Source organism: Rhinatrema bivittatum, chromosome 14, assembly GCF_901001135.1.
Source record: "Rhinatrema bivittatum chromosome 14, aRhiBiv1.1, whole genome shotgun sequence".
NCBI lineage: Eukaryota > Metazoa > Chordata > Amphibia > Gymnophiona > Rhinatrematidae > Rhinatrema > Rhinatrema bivittatum.
Window position 1 is genome coordinate 44,640,568 of NC_042628.1, and position 15,441 is coordinate 44,656,008.

Below are 15,441 nucleotides of genomic sequence, written 5' to 3' on the forward strand. Positions count from 1 at the left end.
TCAGGAACTAAATCCGACTGCTTTTTTACATCAGGAGGATGAAGGACTTTCGACGAACCCAAATTTGGGGAAGGAACGCTGGAATGAAAGTGGGGTAAGAGCTATTTCCTTTATTACAACTGAGAAAAGCTTTCAAAATGTGACTTTGGAAACCGTATGGAAGACGCTCACGTCCTTGGAATCCGCTATTAGAAACTTAAAGATCATGACAGACACTCAGCAACAAGTTCGCCAAATAGAACCTTTATTAACAACACATACAAGCAAGATACAAGATCTGGAAAAGCAAGTGGTACAGTTACAAACAGTACAGAATATCCTAGTACAAGGTGAATTGATTAACAGCAGGAAAATAGAATTTTTGGAAAACGAATTAAGAGCAAGAAATTTAAGGATTTTAAATTTCCCACATATTGCTCTAATTTCACCACTAGAGCAATTTAAGAAATATTTATTGGAAACTCTGATATCAAAAGAGTTAATACCAACTATTACAAAAATTTATTTCATCAAAACAGAGAGAAAGGAAGGCCAATGCAATCAACCTCCTAACTTTGAAGATGGAAATTTAACTGAATTTCTTGAACAGCCCTCGGAAGAACAGATAGATTATTGTGGGACGTTGCTAGTGAGTTTTTCATTAGTCTCTGAGAGAGATATGATTTTGAAACTATTTTTGAGAAATAGGGAAAAGAAGCATTTGGGGTATAAATTATGGATGTTCCCAGACCTGACGAAAACAACGCAGCAGAGAAGGAAAATATTTTTGGCTGTGTGTCAGGAGGCCAGGGATATAGGTCCGCAGATCACCATACGATACCCCTGTAAATGTTTCCTTAGATTAAACAATGTGAGATATATATTCTTTGACCCTTCACAGTTGAGGATATTCCTAGACACACATTCTTTAGGAAGTTCTAGCTCTACCTGAAACTTGGTTATGGGATTAAAAGTAATAATTGTCATCCCTCTTTGATTACCTAAATGTATTCCACGAATTTACTCCCTTATTTTCAACGATTCTCTCCTCAAATTTCCTTATAACGGGTCAGATTTAGGTGGAAATATATACTTAAGTTTCTATGAATAAGTTGGGATATACCTGCGTGATAATGTTGGATTGAGGATATTTCCTGTATTATGCTTTAAGACCCTTTAATTGATATGCATGTAATGCTATCAAAAATTGTTTGAAAACGCAATAAATAAAAAATTTAAAAAAAAATCCTAAATTTGATAGAACCTCCCTCCCACATTTTCCTGTGTCGTTGGTGCCCACATGTACCACAGCCAGCTCCTCCCCAGCAGTCTATAATTCTATCTAGATGACGTGTGAGATCTGCCACCTTCGCACCAGGTAGGCAAGTTACCAGACAGCCCTCATGTCTACCAACAATCCAGCTATCTACATTTCTATAATCAAATCATCAACTATGATGGCCGGTCTAACCCTTTCCTCCTGGGCAGTAGCCCTGGGGAGACTTGTCCTCACTGCGAGAGGATACTGTATCACCTATAGAGCAGATCCTTGCTACAGGTTCACTTCCTGCTACACCAGGATGATGCTCTCCAACCGGGAGACCTTTCTGATCCAAGGCAGAACTGGGGCTACCAGACTGGATTTGGGACTTGGCTACTATATCCCTGAAGGTCTCATCAATGTACCTCTCTGTCTGCCTCAGCTCCTCCAGGTTGGCCACTCTAACCTCCAGAGATTAGACTCGATTCTCTGAGAACCAGGTGCTCTTTGCACCGAGTGCACACATATGATCTCTTACCGGTGGGGGAAAAAAATCATGCATGTGACACTCCATTTTGAACCTTTTAGTGAACTTTATTGTGGATAGCATCGTTAGTCTCAGAAAAAGCGCCATCAACGGATGATCATATAAATTTGTGCACACCAATGACTTTGTGTCCACAACTTTATATGATTCAAACTATTTTGTGTTAGCTTCTAATATACAAGGGGTTAGCTTTTATGTATGGGTATCTGCCTTACATCTTCCTCAGTAAAGACCAAAGCAAAGAATGAATTTAATCTCTCTGCTATGGCCTTGTCTTCCCTTAGTGCCCCTTTTATTCCTTGACCATCTAATGGTCCAACTGACTCCCTTACAGGCTTTTCATTTTGAATGTACCTGAAAGTTTTTATTATGAGTTTTGGCTTCTATATCAAACTTCTTTTCAAATTCTGTCTTTGCCTTCCTTATCAATGCTTTGATTCTAATTTGCAAGTGCTTATGCTGTTTCCTGTTTTCTTTATTTGTATCCCTTTTACATTTTTTGAAAGATGTTCTTTTGGTAGAACATCCTTCTCACCGCATTTGGCATTCCTTCTACCTTTTTTAATATGTTGAATACATCTGGTCTGGCTTCCAAGATGGTATTTTTAAACAATGTCCCTGCTTAATGTAAACTCTAAACTTTTGCAGATGCTTTCATTTTTTTCCTATTTTTCCAATTTCATCAGTCTCCCTTTTGAAAATTAAATACTATCGCAATAGATTTCCTTAGTGTCCCCCCTCCAGTTATCAAGTCAAAATTTGATCATGTTATGATCACTATTGCCAAGTGGCCCAACATAATTACCTCTCGCACCAAATCATGTGGATTAGGTCTAAAATAGTTCTCAGTTCTTGTGCCAGCTGTTCCATGAAGAAGTCATTTGTTTTATCTCGAACTTTTATTCCCTATAAGGTCCTGATGTGGCATTAACTAGTCAATACTGGGGTAAATTGAAATCACCCATTATTACTATGTTGCTAATTTTGTTAGCGTCCCTAGTTTGTTACCATTCAATTATCTGTCTGTTCATTCAATTGCATTATGATTGCTATTGCTTAGTGGCCACCACAACAGTAATCTCTCCTACCAGGTTGTGCATTCTACTGAGGACTATTTTATTTATAAGAATGTATAACCCGCCAATGCCAGGGCTCTAGGCGGCATACATACCTTTGTGCTCCCCTTCGTGCTAACCTTTGTGCTCCTTTTAATATAATTGTATTTATGTTTTTGTTAATAATTTAACTTTTATTAATGTTGTTTAGCTTTCTGCTTTGTTTAAAATTGTTTAAAATTATTTCATTATTGACGTTTAAATGTATTAGACTAAGGAATTTTACTTCCTGCTTATTCTGTTTCACTGTAAACCGGTTTGATATGCATTCTATGCAGGGAAATCGGTATAAAAAAAAACTAAAATAAAATAAATAAAAATAAATAGTTTCAATTATTATAAGAACCCTCATTTATTTTATTTATTTGCTTTTATATACCGACATTCGTTGGAGTACATCATATCGGCTCACATTATGACAACTGAAATAGTATGACAGGGGTGTCTTACCATTTATACATTGTAACATTAAACATTAATGGGTAAACAAACATTATAAATGAAGGATAGGATGTTGCAAAGTTCAGAATTAGAACTGGGCTAGGGGGCCTCTTAAAAGATACTATATATACAATATGTACAATATAGCATGTGACAGTTACAGTATGCGTAGCGTGTAACAGAGTTTTAAATTGAGATTAAGGAGTCTTATGATGATACATGGAGAGATTGGGGGGGGGGGGGGTGGGCGGGGGCAGAGAATGTCAGAGAAGGCAGAAGAGGGGGGGTGAGGGGGGGGATTAGCCTGTGTGTTGGTAGACTTTGTGGAATAGCCATGTCTTCAATTGTTTTTTGAACGATTGGGTGGAAGGTTCTAGTCTGAGTTGGGAGGGTAGCTTGTTCCATGCAAGTTTTATCAAAAGACCAGATATTTAGTGCTATAATAATGTATGAATGGAGAGATGGAAAATTCCATAGCATCAGTTTATCTTAAACCTGGTGCCTGGGCCCAAAAAACAACTGCTTTAGCTGTATCTAGCTAGAAAAAAAAGCCACTTCTGCTGCAATAGTCCAGGCACAAAAGGAACTGCCTCCACTTAAAAAAAAAACAAAAAAAAAAACAAACACAAAGGAACTAAAAAATGAAAATCAAGTAAAATAGATAAACAAAAAACTCAAGCCAAAAATTTATCCAAAAATGATAAAAAGCAAAAATCCAAAAATAAACATTTTTTGAAAAATTTTTAATGAGCAAATAGTACAGTTACATAGAAAAAAAAAACCATTTTTGCCCTGGGTTCTCAAAACAATTTGTCTGGCATCCAAGTTTTCTAAATAAATATGTTCCCACCCCTAGAGAAATATCTTAGAATAACATGGTCACCTTTAATGATAGACTTGGCAATATTAGCTGGAAACCCACATAAGTCCTTAAACATTTATTTGGGTGGTTCAGTTGTTGCACTTTAAAATCACTCTATAATTAAAAAAAAAAAAAAAAAAGAAGTATGACTGGACAACAATTTAATTTTCAAGTGCTATAAGCATCAGATCCTGGGAAATGCCACAAGACAATCAGAAGAAGGTACCCAATAAAGGTAAGCAAGAAATAGAACAGATGTTTGTATGAGTTTCAGGTAACTTACCATATTTGGCACACTAGTAACTGAAGTACTCTTGATATCAGCAGGAAAAGGAGGCAAGCTGTTGGTCATACCAACTTTGTTAGCTAATTGTGGGCTTACTCCTGTGGCTCTGATCTGCTGCCCTCCGGTTTGACTGAAGGGCTGTCCAAATGGATTAGTGTTACTGGTCATTCCCATCTGGAATGGAAACAGAAAACACAATAGTTATTGATTTATTTATTTTTATTCTAATTTTTTTTTTAATTCTAATTTTCCTTCTCTTTAAAAAAAAAAAAAAACAAACCAACCCCCCAACATTTGATATTTGCAGTATTTTAAATGGACAGGGATCAAACCATGCACACATTAAGCAAGGTTGCTTACCTGTAACAAGGGTTCTCCATAAACAGGATGTATCACACAGACAACTGAGTGACCTCATCAAATGACAGAGACAGTCTAGCTCTCTTAGAACTAAGAAAAACCTTTTAGGGGGTCCTGATCACTGCAAGAGTTATTTACTGCACAGCCACTACCTCACAAGACCATTCAGTCTAAAACAGAGCCTAGGAGTCAACTCCTCGAGAAGACAGGTGGGGGTTGTGTCTGATTTAGCCTGCTGAACAAAAAAACCCCTATTACAGGTAAGCAACATCACTTTTGCCACTGACAAGGAGGAATCAGTCACACAAGTAGGTAATACTAATTTGAGGGTTGCCCTATTAGTATTTAGGTACAGATTGAAACAATCTATGAGAAACATATAGAAGAAGGGAAAATTGACTATTAACTATAGAGGCTTTGTAGAACTGCATGTCGAAAACTGCTCTCTCTGACAGACATGTTGTCTAACGGTAATGAGATATAAAGGTGTGAATGGAAGATCACATCACAGCCTCATATATTCTTCAAGATAAACCAAGCAAAAAGGGGTACTGATGTCACTATAGCTCTTATTTGATGTGTCTTCAGTGGATCATTTAATTGAAATCCTCTAGGATGTAGCAGTGAAATATATAGTTCATTAGCCAGTTTGATAATGTTCTTGTAATTATTGTAGTTCCTAGCTTGTTAAGATCAAAGGACATAAAGCGCTGAAACCATTATCTATGCATCTGTGTTATTTTCACATAGCAAGCAAACCCTCTTTTGTTTGTAGTCATGTGTGTGTGTAAAGTTTGTTCACCTTTGTGAGCAAGAGGCCTTGGAAAGAAGACTGAGAGCACTTGAATTGATTGTTGTGAAATGACGACATGAGCTTTTGTAGGAATTAAAGGGGCATTCAAAGAATGTTCCATGACAGGAATTGTAGCTCTGCTAATTCCAGGGGTTCAAATGGTGGCCTTCATGAGTTCCTTTATAAACATATTCAGATCCCATAGATATGGTAGCTAAATGGAAGAGATTTTTAGTGTGGTGTATTCAAGGCAGGCATGTGTACACCACACATCTTCACTTGCTCCCCAAGAAATCTACTTCAATATGTTTCCATTTCACATATCGCAATATCAGGTTTCCATTTTGTGTGAGTAGTATGCTATTGCATTCAGAAATACTTTTACTAATATGATACTTAGGCCAGACAATGTGAAATGGAAAATACGAATACACTAAATCAGTGTTTCCCAACCTTCTTCTGCAGACATACCTAGCCAGTCAAGTTTTAAGGATTGCCACAATGTTTGTGTGTAACCATTGGGCTGGTAGCCCTGGACAGAAGTTCCAGAAACCCATATATAAGACAGTAAATTATGGTATATTTCCAATTAAGTGAGAAATTACTACTTACCTGATAATTTCCTTTTCTTTAGGACAGATGAATCCAGAACAAGTGGGTTATGCACCTCTACCAGCAGAAAGAGACAGAGCAAACTGACATCAAAGTATATATACCACTGCAGTGACATCAGCCTGCCAGTATTCTCTTCAAAAGCAATCGTGGAAAGACTGGCAAAAAAATTGATTAAAAACAGATAACCATTTCAACATTCGGCCAATCGGTAACACCGAGCTCAGACACGAATGTAACAGTCTAGAGACTGGAATAACGCTTTCCAGTAACCCCTGTAATACACAGTCACAAAGGAAGACCACACTACAATCATTCAGCAACCAAGTGAGGGAAGCTGGATTCATCTGACTGTCCAAAAGAAAAGGAAATTATCAGATAAGTAATAATTTCTCATTTCTTAGCATCTAGGCAGATGAATCCAGAACAAGTGGGATGTACCCAAGCTACTCGGAATAGGGCAGGAGACTGCCCACAGCCCAGTCAAAGCCACACACACAAAGGCTGCATCCTCCCATGCTTGCACATCCAGACAATACTACCTGAAAAAACTGTGTAATGAGGATCATATCGCAGCTTGGCAAATGTCGACAGGAGACAACAATTTCACTTCTGCCCATGACATTGCTTGAGCTCTAGTGAAATGAGCCCTGACCTAGTAGTTAACTGCTTCCCAGCATCAACAGATGTAACCGTGACTACCTTTTTAATCCAGTGAGCTATGGTAACCAGCGAGGCCAGCTCTCCCTTCCTAGTACCGCTGTGAAGGCCGGACAATATGTCTCTCGACATCCAAGGGTCACAACAGATGATACTCCTCAATATCTCTCTCTTTGCCCAGAGAGGGCAGAGAGATGGACTACTTTAAGTGAATGTCAGTGACCACCTTCGGTAGAAAAGGAACAGTACATAGCATACTGCCCCTGGAATCACTCAGAGGAATGGCTCCCAAAAAGACAAGGCCTTCAGTTCAGAAACACCTACACACAGAACAAATTGCCACAAGAAACCATATTCAAGGTCGGTAACCACAAGTTCAGATTACACATTGGTCTAAAACATAGGGCCCTCTAAGAAATCCAGTATCAAATTAAGACTCCATAAGGGCACTGGAAACCACAAAGTAGGGGGAAGATGTTTCACTCCAAAGATATTTAACTCCTTTTAGGAAACGGGCTACATCAGGATGAGCTGCAGGGATCCATCATTCACCTGACCTCTGAAACAGGCAGGAGCAACTACTTGCATCTTTAAGGAATAAAGTGCCAAGCCTTTATTCAAACAAAAGCCTTTATTCAAGCCATCCAGCAAAAATTCCAAAATGAGCAGAATTTTGACCAAACAAGGAGGAGTACCTTGATCCTCACACCAGGCCTCAAACACTCACCAAACCCGCACACGGGCCAAGGAAGTAGAAAACTTTCTAGCTCTTAGCAAGGTGAAAATCGTTGCTGCAGAGTAACCACGTTTCAGCAAGCGAGCCCTTCAAGGGCCAAACCGTAAAACAAAATAGAGTCTGATCTTCGTTAAAAATAGAACCCTGCCATAACATATCCCTGTGCGCCAGAAGTCAAAGAGGCGATTATGCCAGGATCTGCATACCACAGTCTCCCGGGCCAATCTGGGGCAACCAAGAGCACCATTCCTCTGTGCTGCTGGGTCCTTCGGACTAATCTGCCCAACATGGGCCATGGAGGAAAGGCATGCAGTAACTTGATTCCGACCACTCCTACACCAAGGAATCTACCCCTACGGATCTCTCCAACGACTGAAGTATCACTGAATTTTCATAGCACCTATTCTCCTGGGTCTAGACTTTCCCTGCTGAGAAAGTCTGTTCTTACGTTGTCTATTCCTGCTATATTCAAGGCTGAAATCATCTGGAGATGTAGCTCAGCCCATTCCATAAGTTGATCTATCTCCAGCAACATTATTGGCTCTTGGTTCCACCCTGCCGATTTATGTAAACCACAGTCGTTTTGTTGTCAGACATTACCCAGGCCGCCCTACCCTGCATTCTGTTACCGAACTGCAAACATGCAAGCTGGACTGCCCTGGCTTCCAAACGACTGATGTTCCAGAGACACTTCTGCATCCCAGCACCCTTGCACTGTCAGCTCCTGTCAGAGAACTCCCCAACCACGGAGGCTCACATCCACTGTCAGCACTAGCCAGTCCAGTGGTGCTACAGAAATTCTTTTCCTTAGATGATCTGGCTATAGCCACCACTACATTTGGGAAGAAGGTTCATCAATAGATGTAGCTGGGCCATCAACTTCTGAATATGAGCTTCCAGCAGGAAAACTATGCCCTGCTTCGTGTCGAACCGAAATCCAAAGTATTCCAACGACTGAGCAGGCTGAAGACTACTCTTGACCAGGATCGCAATCCAGCCGAGCTCCTGCAACAGGAAGATCACCTTGCGGGTCACCAGACGACTCTCCTCCAGACACTTGGCTCGAATCAGCCAGTCGTCCAAATACAGGTGAACTAGGATCCCATCCTCTCTCAATTCTGCTGCAACTACCACCATTTTCTTGGAAAAGGTCCTGTGAACAGTGGCCAGAACAAAAGGCAGTGCCCGAAACCGATAATGGCGTCCCAGAACTGCTAACCACAGAAAGCATTGATGCTCTAGTCAAATGGGAATGTGAAGATACGCTTCAGACATGTCCAAAGAGGTCAGAAATTCCCCCAACTCTATAGCCATTATCACCAAGCACAAGGTCTCCATGTAAAAATGCGTCACCTGCAAGTGACGGTTGACATTCTCGAGATCCAGGATGGGACTAAAGGATCCCTCTTTCTTGGACACAACAAACTAAAATGAATATTGCCCCGTATTTTCTTGACACGTGGGCACCGGAATCACAGCCCTCAAACTGGGGAGCCTTGACCATGTATCCTCCACTGCCTGCTTCTTCTGTGGGGAGTGGCAAGGAGAGACCATGAACACATCCTGAGGAATACTGTGAAACTCCAGTATATTTCCTTCACTTATCACCTCCAGGACCCATTGAACCGATGTGATCTCAACCCACCTCTGATAGAAGAGAGAGAGGCGTCCCTCATCTCCTGCTCCCGGGGGTAGGTGGCAAACCTTCATTGAGAAGCTCAGGAGGAACCACTACCCGAGCCCGCACCACGTCTGGGCTTTCTGGGATGAAAGGATTGAGACCTACCAAAAGGTTGAGTCTTCTAAAAGGTTGCTCCTCTTTAGAGTCGAAACCGCTTCAATCTCCTAGCATGACCTCTCATGCTAAAGGAGCATGGTGTCTGCTTCTTATCCTCCAGTAATCGAGGAACTGGTAATTCGCCCCACTTACTGGCCAGTTTCTCCAACTCACTCCCAAACAAAAGCGAGTCTTTAAAGGGCAATTTTGTAAGGTTAGCCTTGGAGGTCGCATCGGCTGACCAATTTCTCAGCCATATCTGACGCCTGGCCGCTATTACCAAATCTACCACTCTGGCTGAGATGCGGATCAAATCACATTCTGCATCTGCCAAGGCGGCTACCGCTGGTTCCATAATTGCCCTGGAATTCACCCTCGAGTCATCAACCTCTTGAGAGCAAAGTAAGCATGAGCAAGCCACCAGGGAACAAAAAAAGCTATTTGCAAAGTGCTTCAAATGCCTACTTAAGGATAGTTTCAATCCTCCTATTGTATAAATCCTTCAAGGCTGCTCCTCCCTCCACAGGTATTGTCATCCGCTTGGAAAATGCACATACAAGTGCATCCACCTTCGGAAAACAAACACTCTCTTACCAACGGATCCAAAAAGTACAGGCCTTCCAAAACCTGACCTCCTTTGAAATTAGCCTCTGGGGCGCCATACTGAAGATCAATCAATTCTTGAATGGCCTCCATCTCGAGGGGGGGGGGGGGGGGGAACCAAGAGGCTTTATGCAGAGAAACCAAAATGGAATGTTTCTTTGGCTTAGATATGGAATCTGCCCCAGGGACTCCCAGCATTTTCAAGGTCTGGGAAGAACCGTAGCATGGACCTATACGGTTTTAATCCTGGCAAAATTTCACCATCCTCAAGAGAGTCCAGATCAGCATCATCCGTGCCATCTCTATCAGGTATTCTCGCTGCTGCTCTAGGAGTATTCCAGAGCTTACCAGTAGGTCCAGGCAAGGTTTGCACCTGCGACTCTGACCTGGGAGCATTGGACGGGGTAGAGGACTGAGCCTGAAGAAAGGATTGCAATCCCTGGAAAAGGTTCTAGCCATGAAAATGTAGAAGTATCCAGATTAGGAGGTACCTGAGGCATATTCACTGAACTGCCTTCCCCTGCTGAAGAACCAGTTAGAGTAGATCCAAAATCAGGCCTTCCACCTGAAAAGTCTTTACCCAGACCTACATCTGGCTGGGAAGAACCAGGTTTAGTGAAATCAGAGAAAGATAATTCTTCCTGAACCTCCAAACAGCGCTGGCACAAGTTCACGGGAACACCTGCCTGAGATGCCCTAATATGACAGACAATGGAAAGAGAAAGGCGTTTAGGTTTCTTAGGTATAGGCGTCATCATGATCGATAGTGCGCTGAGATATACAAAAATTCTAGGCATCCAACCTAGGTGCCCCATGGAAAAGCGCCACAAAACTTAAGCGCACTTGTGCACACAGGTAACCATGCAGCCACTAAAGGCGCCAATTAACTTGAGCACAGACAACAAGGCCTGATTAAGCATCCAAAAACTGGACACCCAGCTAGTCACATACTCCAAAAAGACAATCCTGTAGCGAGCAGTCTATAGAAAGCACACAAAATGCTGTTGAGTCCTACCACTTGGCACACAGTGAAATAGCCTCCAAGTGGGGCCTAGCCTACAGAGGTTGCCCAACCCGCCAGGTTGCCCATGTCCCCTGACCTCCCATGGAGCAGGATGAATGTTGGAACGGGTGCCAAGCATGGAAATCGGGGGGGGGGGGAGAAAGCCAGACAGTAAAAAAAAAGAAAAAAAAAGCCGCTTCTTCAGTCTCTGTAAAAAAAAAAAATAATAATAATAATAATTTTCTTTTAAACTTATGGAATTACCTGAGCTCAGCCTTATCTGGCTGAGTATAGAGATAGTCACTGACCCATAAGAGAAGCCTACAGAGGTTCCCTGCTTGTTCCACCAACCAAATCTACGCACCATCTAGCTTTTAGAGGTCGGGTCTTTTCTACAGCGGGACCTTCTCTATGGAACACCCTACCCCCTGATCTCAGACAGGAACCATGTTTATTAACATTCAGAAAAAGGCTTAAGACTTGGTTATTCAAACAAGCCTTCCCCGAGTCTAACTGATGCACCAAAACAACTATTAAGAGACCTTTCAGCACAATGTAAATAACTTCTACTTTAAAGTTACTCTTACTCTTGTCTCCTTCCTACCCCATTTCTTGTAACCCTGTTTTATTGTAACTTTTGTTTCCTCTACACTTGTTAAATGTTCAAGGTTATCGCACCCCCTGTTACCTGTAAACCAGCATGATATGAATGTCGGTATAGAAAAGCTCTAAATTAATTAATTAAATAAATAAATTGAATTGAATCATCAGGATGGGAGCCCTATCACGGAACACATATTAAAGTTTCTAGAACTTTGACTGGCACACTGAGCATGCCCAGCATGCCACTAACTATGCATCCAGCAGGGGTCCTCCTTCAGTCTCGTTTGTAGCAAAAGGTACAAACAAAAAATAAAATAAGAAAACGTAAGCGAACCCAACTCCGTGTGGTGGCGGGCGGGTTTCGTGAGGACTAACATCCTGCTGTCCTGGGAGAACACCTGTTACAGGTAAGCAACTCTGCTTTCTCCCAGGACAAGCAGGATGGTAGTCCTCACATATGGGTGAATAGCGAGCTACAGAATGCCCAAGTACAGTGAACCAAAAGCACCCAATGACGTGCAGGCACAACAACAGGGGTGGTTTTGGGTATGAGGGTAGCCTGAGTTTCACAATGGGTCATAGGAAGGAAGTTGGGTTATTAAACTGGAAACAAATTACGTAGGACAGACTGGCCAAAGATGGAATCCTGCCTGTCAGCCTTGTTGAGACAATAATGAGCTGCAAAGGTGTGAAGAGAGCTTCATGTGGCAGCTCTACAGATGTCAGCAAGAGGTACAGAACGGAGGTGTGCTACTGATGTTGCCATGGCTCTTACTGAATGCGCTTTCACATGTCCCTGTAGCGGAAGGCCTGCTTATTGGTAGCAGAAGGTAATACAGTCCGCCAGCCAAGTGGAAAGGGTTTACTTGCCCACCAGAACTCCCAGTTTGGTCTTATCAAAGGAGATAAAAAGTTAGGTGGATTACCTATGGGCTGTAGTGCGGTCCAAATAAAAAGCGAGCGCATGTTTACAGCCCAAGGAATGCAGGGCCCGCTCATCTGGGTGTGAGTGAGGTTTTGGAAAAAATATGGGTAGTATTATGGATTGATTTAAATGGAAATCGGACACTACCTTTGGCAAAAATTTAGGGCGAGTGCGGAGTACCACACGATCGTGGAGAAATTTTGTATAAGGTGGATATGTTACCAGCGCATGTAGCTCACTGACTCTGCAAGCCGATGTCAAAGCAAGTAGAAAGAGCACGTTCCAAGTGAGATGACGTAGCTCACAGGAGTGCTGGGGCTTGAACGGAGGTCGCATGAGCCGTGCTAGTACAACATTGAGGTCCCATGCTGGAACCGGAGGACGTAGTGGAGGCTTCAGTTGTAGCAAGCCTCTCAAAGCGCCCTACAAAGGGTTGTGCCGAGATCGGGTCATCTCCTATACCTTTGTGGTAAGCGACTATAGCGCTCACATGCAGTCGGATGGAGGAAGTTTGTATGCTAGACTCAGAGAGGTACCAGAGGTAGTCCAGGAACTTTGTTGTGGGGCAGGAAAAGGGATCTATTTCCTTTGTCATGCATCACAAGGGAAATCTTTTCCATTTGGAACGATAAGATTTTCTAATAGAAGACTTTCGAGAAGCTACGAGGACCTGGGACACATTGTCAGAAAGGTGAAGGGATATTATCAACCTTTCAACATCCATTCTGTCAGAGACAGGGAGTAGAGGTTTGGATGATGCAACAGCCTGTTGTTCTGCATTAGAGTTGGATCTGTGCCCAGGCGAATTGGCTGCTGGAATGAGAGGTCACGTAGGATGGAAAACCAAACCTGCCGTGGCCAGTGAGGGGCTATGAGGATCATTGTGCCCCGGTCTTGTTGCAACTTCACGAGAGTCTTGCTGATGAGTGGCAGTGGAGGGTAGGCATATAGAAGACCCGTTGTCCATGAGTGGGCAAAGGCATCTCTTGGTGATGTCCTGCAGCTGCGGTGTAGAGAGTAGAAGTTGTCTACTTTGCGGTTGTGAATTGACGCAAAGAGGTCTATGTGCGGGCGCCCCACCAGTGGAAAATTCGGTTTGCTACAGTGGGATCTAGGGACCATTCATGGGTATGAAAGGTCCAGCTGAAATTGTTTGCCATCACATTGTCCACGCCTGCCAGGTAGGTTTCTCTCAGTAGCATGGAATGGGAGAGAGCCCAGGCCCAGGTCTGTGCCTCCCTTGATTCGGGTGCTTAATTGGTGTCTTCGGCCTCGATGGCACCGATTGAGTCAGTAGGGCACCGATCAAGGTATCGAGCCGGGACAGTAGCGGTTGAAGCATCGATGTCTCCGGCGCCGGTAGAGGTATGGACACCGGTACTGGTGGATGGAGGTCACGGAGGGCATCGACTGCCTGGCGGATAAATCCATCCAGTTCCTCCCCGATAGCTGATGTGGACAGAGCAGCTATAGGGGGTGGCAGAGGAGGCAATACTGACTGCAGCACAGGTCCCTGTGGGGGCTCAGTAACCAGCACAGATATCGGTGGGGATTGCCTCGGGTCTGGCATCGATGGTGTCGATGAATCCTCGATCCTAGGCTTCTTAGCGGATGGGTTGACAGCTATGGAACCCATCACCAGATCGGAATAGGCACCGGGCAGTTCCCGATGCCAGTGCTTCTCATGGTGCTCTTTTTTCTCGAGCACCGATGCTGATTTTGTTGACGCCTTAGAAGGAGTTAGGGATAGTGGGTCCCCACTACCCCACCACCCCCCCCCCATGTACCCGGCGTGTCTTTAGGATTACCTTTTTTGTAACTCCTGCCGGTGACGACTGCATCAATGATGATGGAATTAGCTGTATATTGAAAAGGTGCTCCATTTTATCTAGACGGGACCGTCTACCTTTGGAAGTCATCTCGGCACATTGGGGACATGATGAAATGTGTCCGGGGCCGAGGCACAAAACACACTCGATGTGGAGATCGGTGATTGACATTGTACGGGGGCAATTAGGGCATTTTTTTAAGCCGGTTGCCATTGTGAAAGGCCGGACAGCCTTCAACGGCCTGCGGTCACCGATGAAATTAAGGAACGTTATCGACCGCAAATATAGGTTTAGTCACCGAACGATGGAAAAATTGATCCTGAGACTGGGAGACCCCCAATGAGGGGATTTTTCTGAGAAAAAATTAGTTTTCCCGTGAGGAAAAAGTTGTGTGAAAACACACAGGGCTCCCTTAACCGCGAGGCTAACTGTAGGGCAGAAAAAAGAAGACTGAAAGGAGACCCCTGCAGCTCAAGGGATAATGGCATGCTGGGCATGCTCAGCGGGCTCAGTATGCCAATCAAACGTTTCTAGAAACTTTCGGGCCAATACAGCATAGTGCGCTCCAGTGGAGCACACTGTTAGCCCAGGTTTGGATGCGCGTTTTCGACGTGCTAGCTTTAGCCCTTATACAGTATGGGGTAATAGCACGTCCAACCCCCCCCCCCCCCCCCGAAACTAATAGTACCCGCAACATGCAAATGCATGTTGATGGCCCTTTTAGTTATTCCCACGTGAAACAGAAAGTAAAATACGCAGCCAAGCCGCACATTTTAATTTCAGCCAGCACAGCGGAAGTGTTCAGAAAAACAGAAAAAACTGCTTTTCTGTACACCCTCCGACTTAATATCATAGCAATATTAAGTTGGAGGCCCCAAAATTAAAAAAAAAAATTAAAAATAAAATTTAGATCGGCCAGCGGGTCAGAAGACGGACGCTCAATTTAGCCAGCATCTGTTTTCTGAACCCGTAGCTGTCAACGGGCTCGAGAACAGACACCGGAAAAATTGAGCATCGGCTGTCAAGCCTGCTGACAGCCGCCGCGTTCC

The 15,441-nt window shown here is 43.3% G+C and overlaps 1 protein-coding gene across 1 annotated transcript in view; it reads right to left on the bottom strand.

Annotated features, from left to right (window-relative positions):
* Window positions 1–15,441, bottom strand: part of CREBBP (CREB binding protein) — a 918,877-nt gene that overhangs the window by 789,032 nt on the left and 114,404 nt on the right. The window contains exon 3 of the mRNA XM_029576620.1: window positions 4,489–4,665. Within this exon, the coding sequence (XP_029432480.1) occupies window positions 4,489–4,665 (177 nt within the window). The remainder of the gene's footprint in view (window positions 1–4,488; window positions 4,666–15,441) is intronic.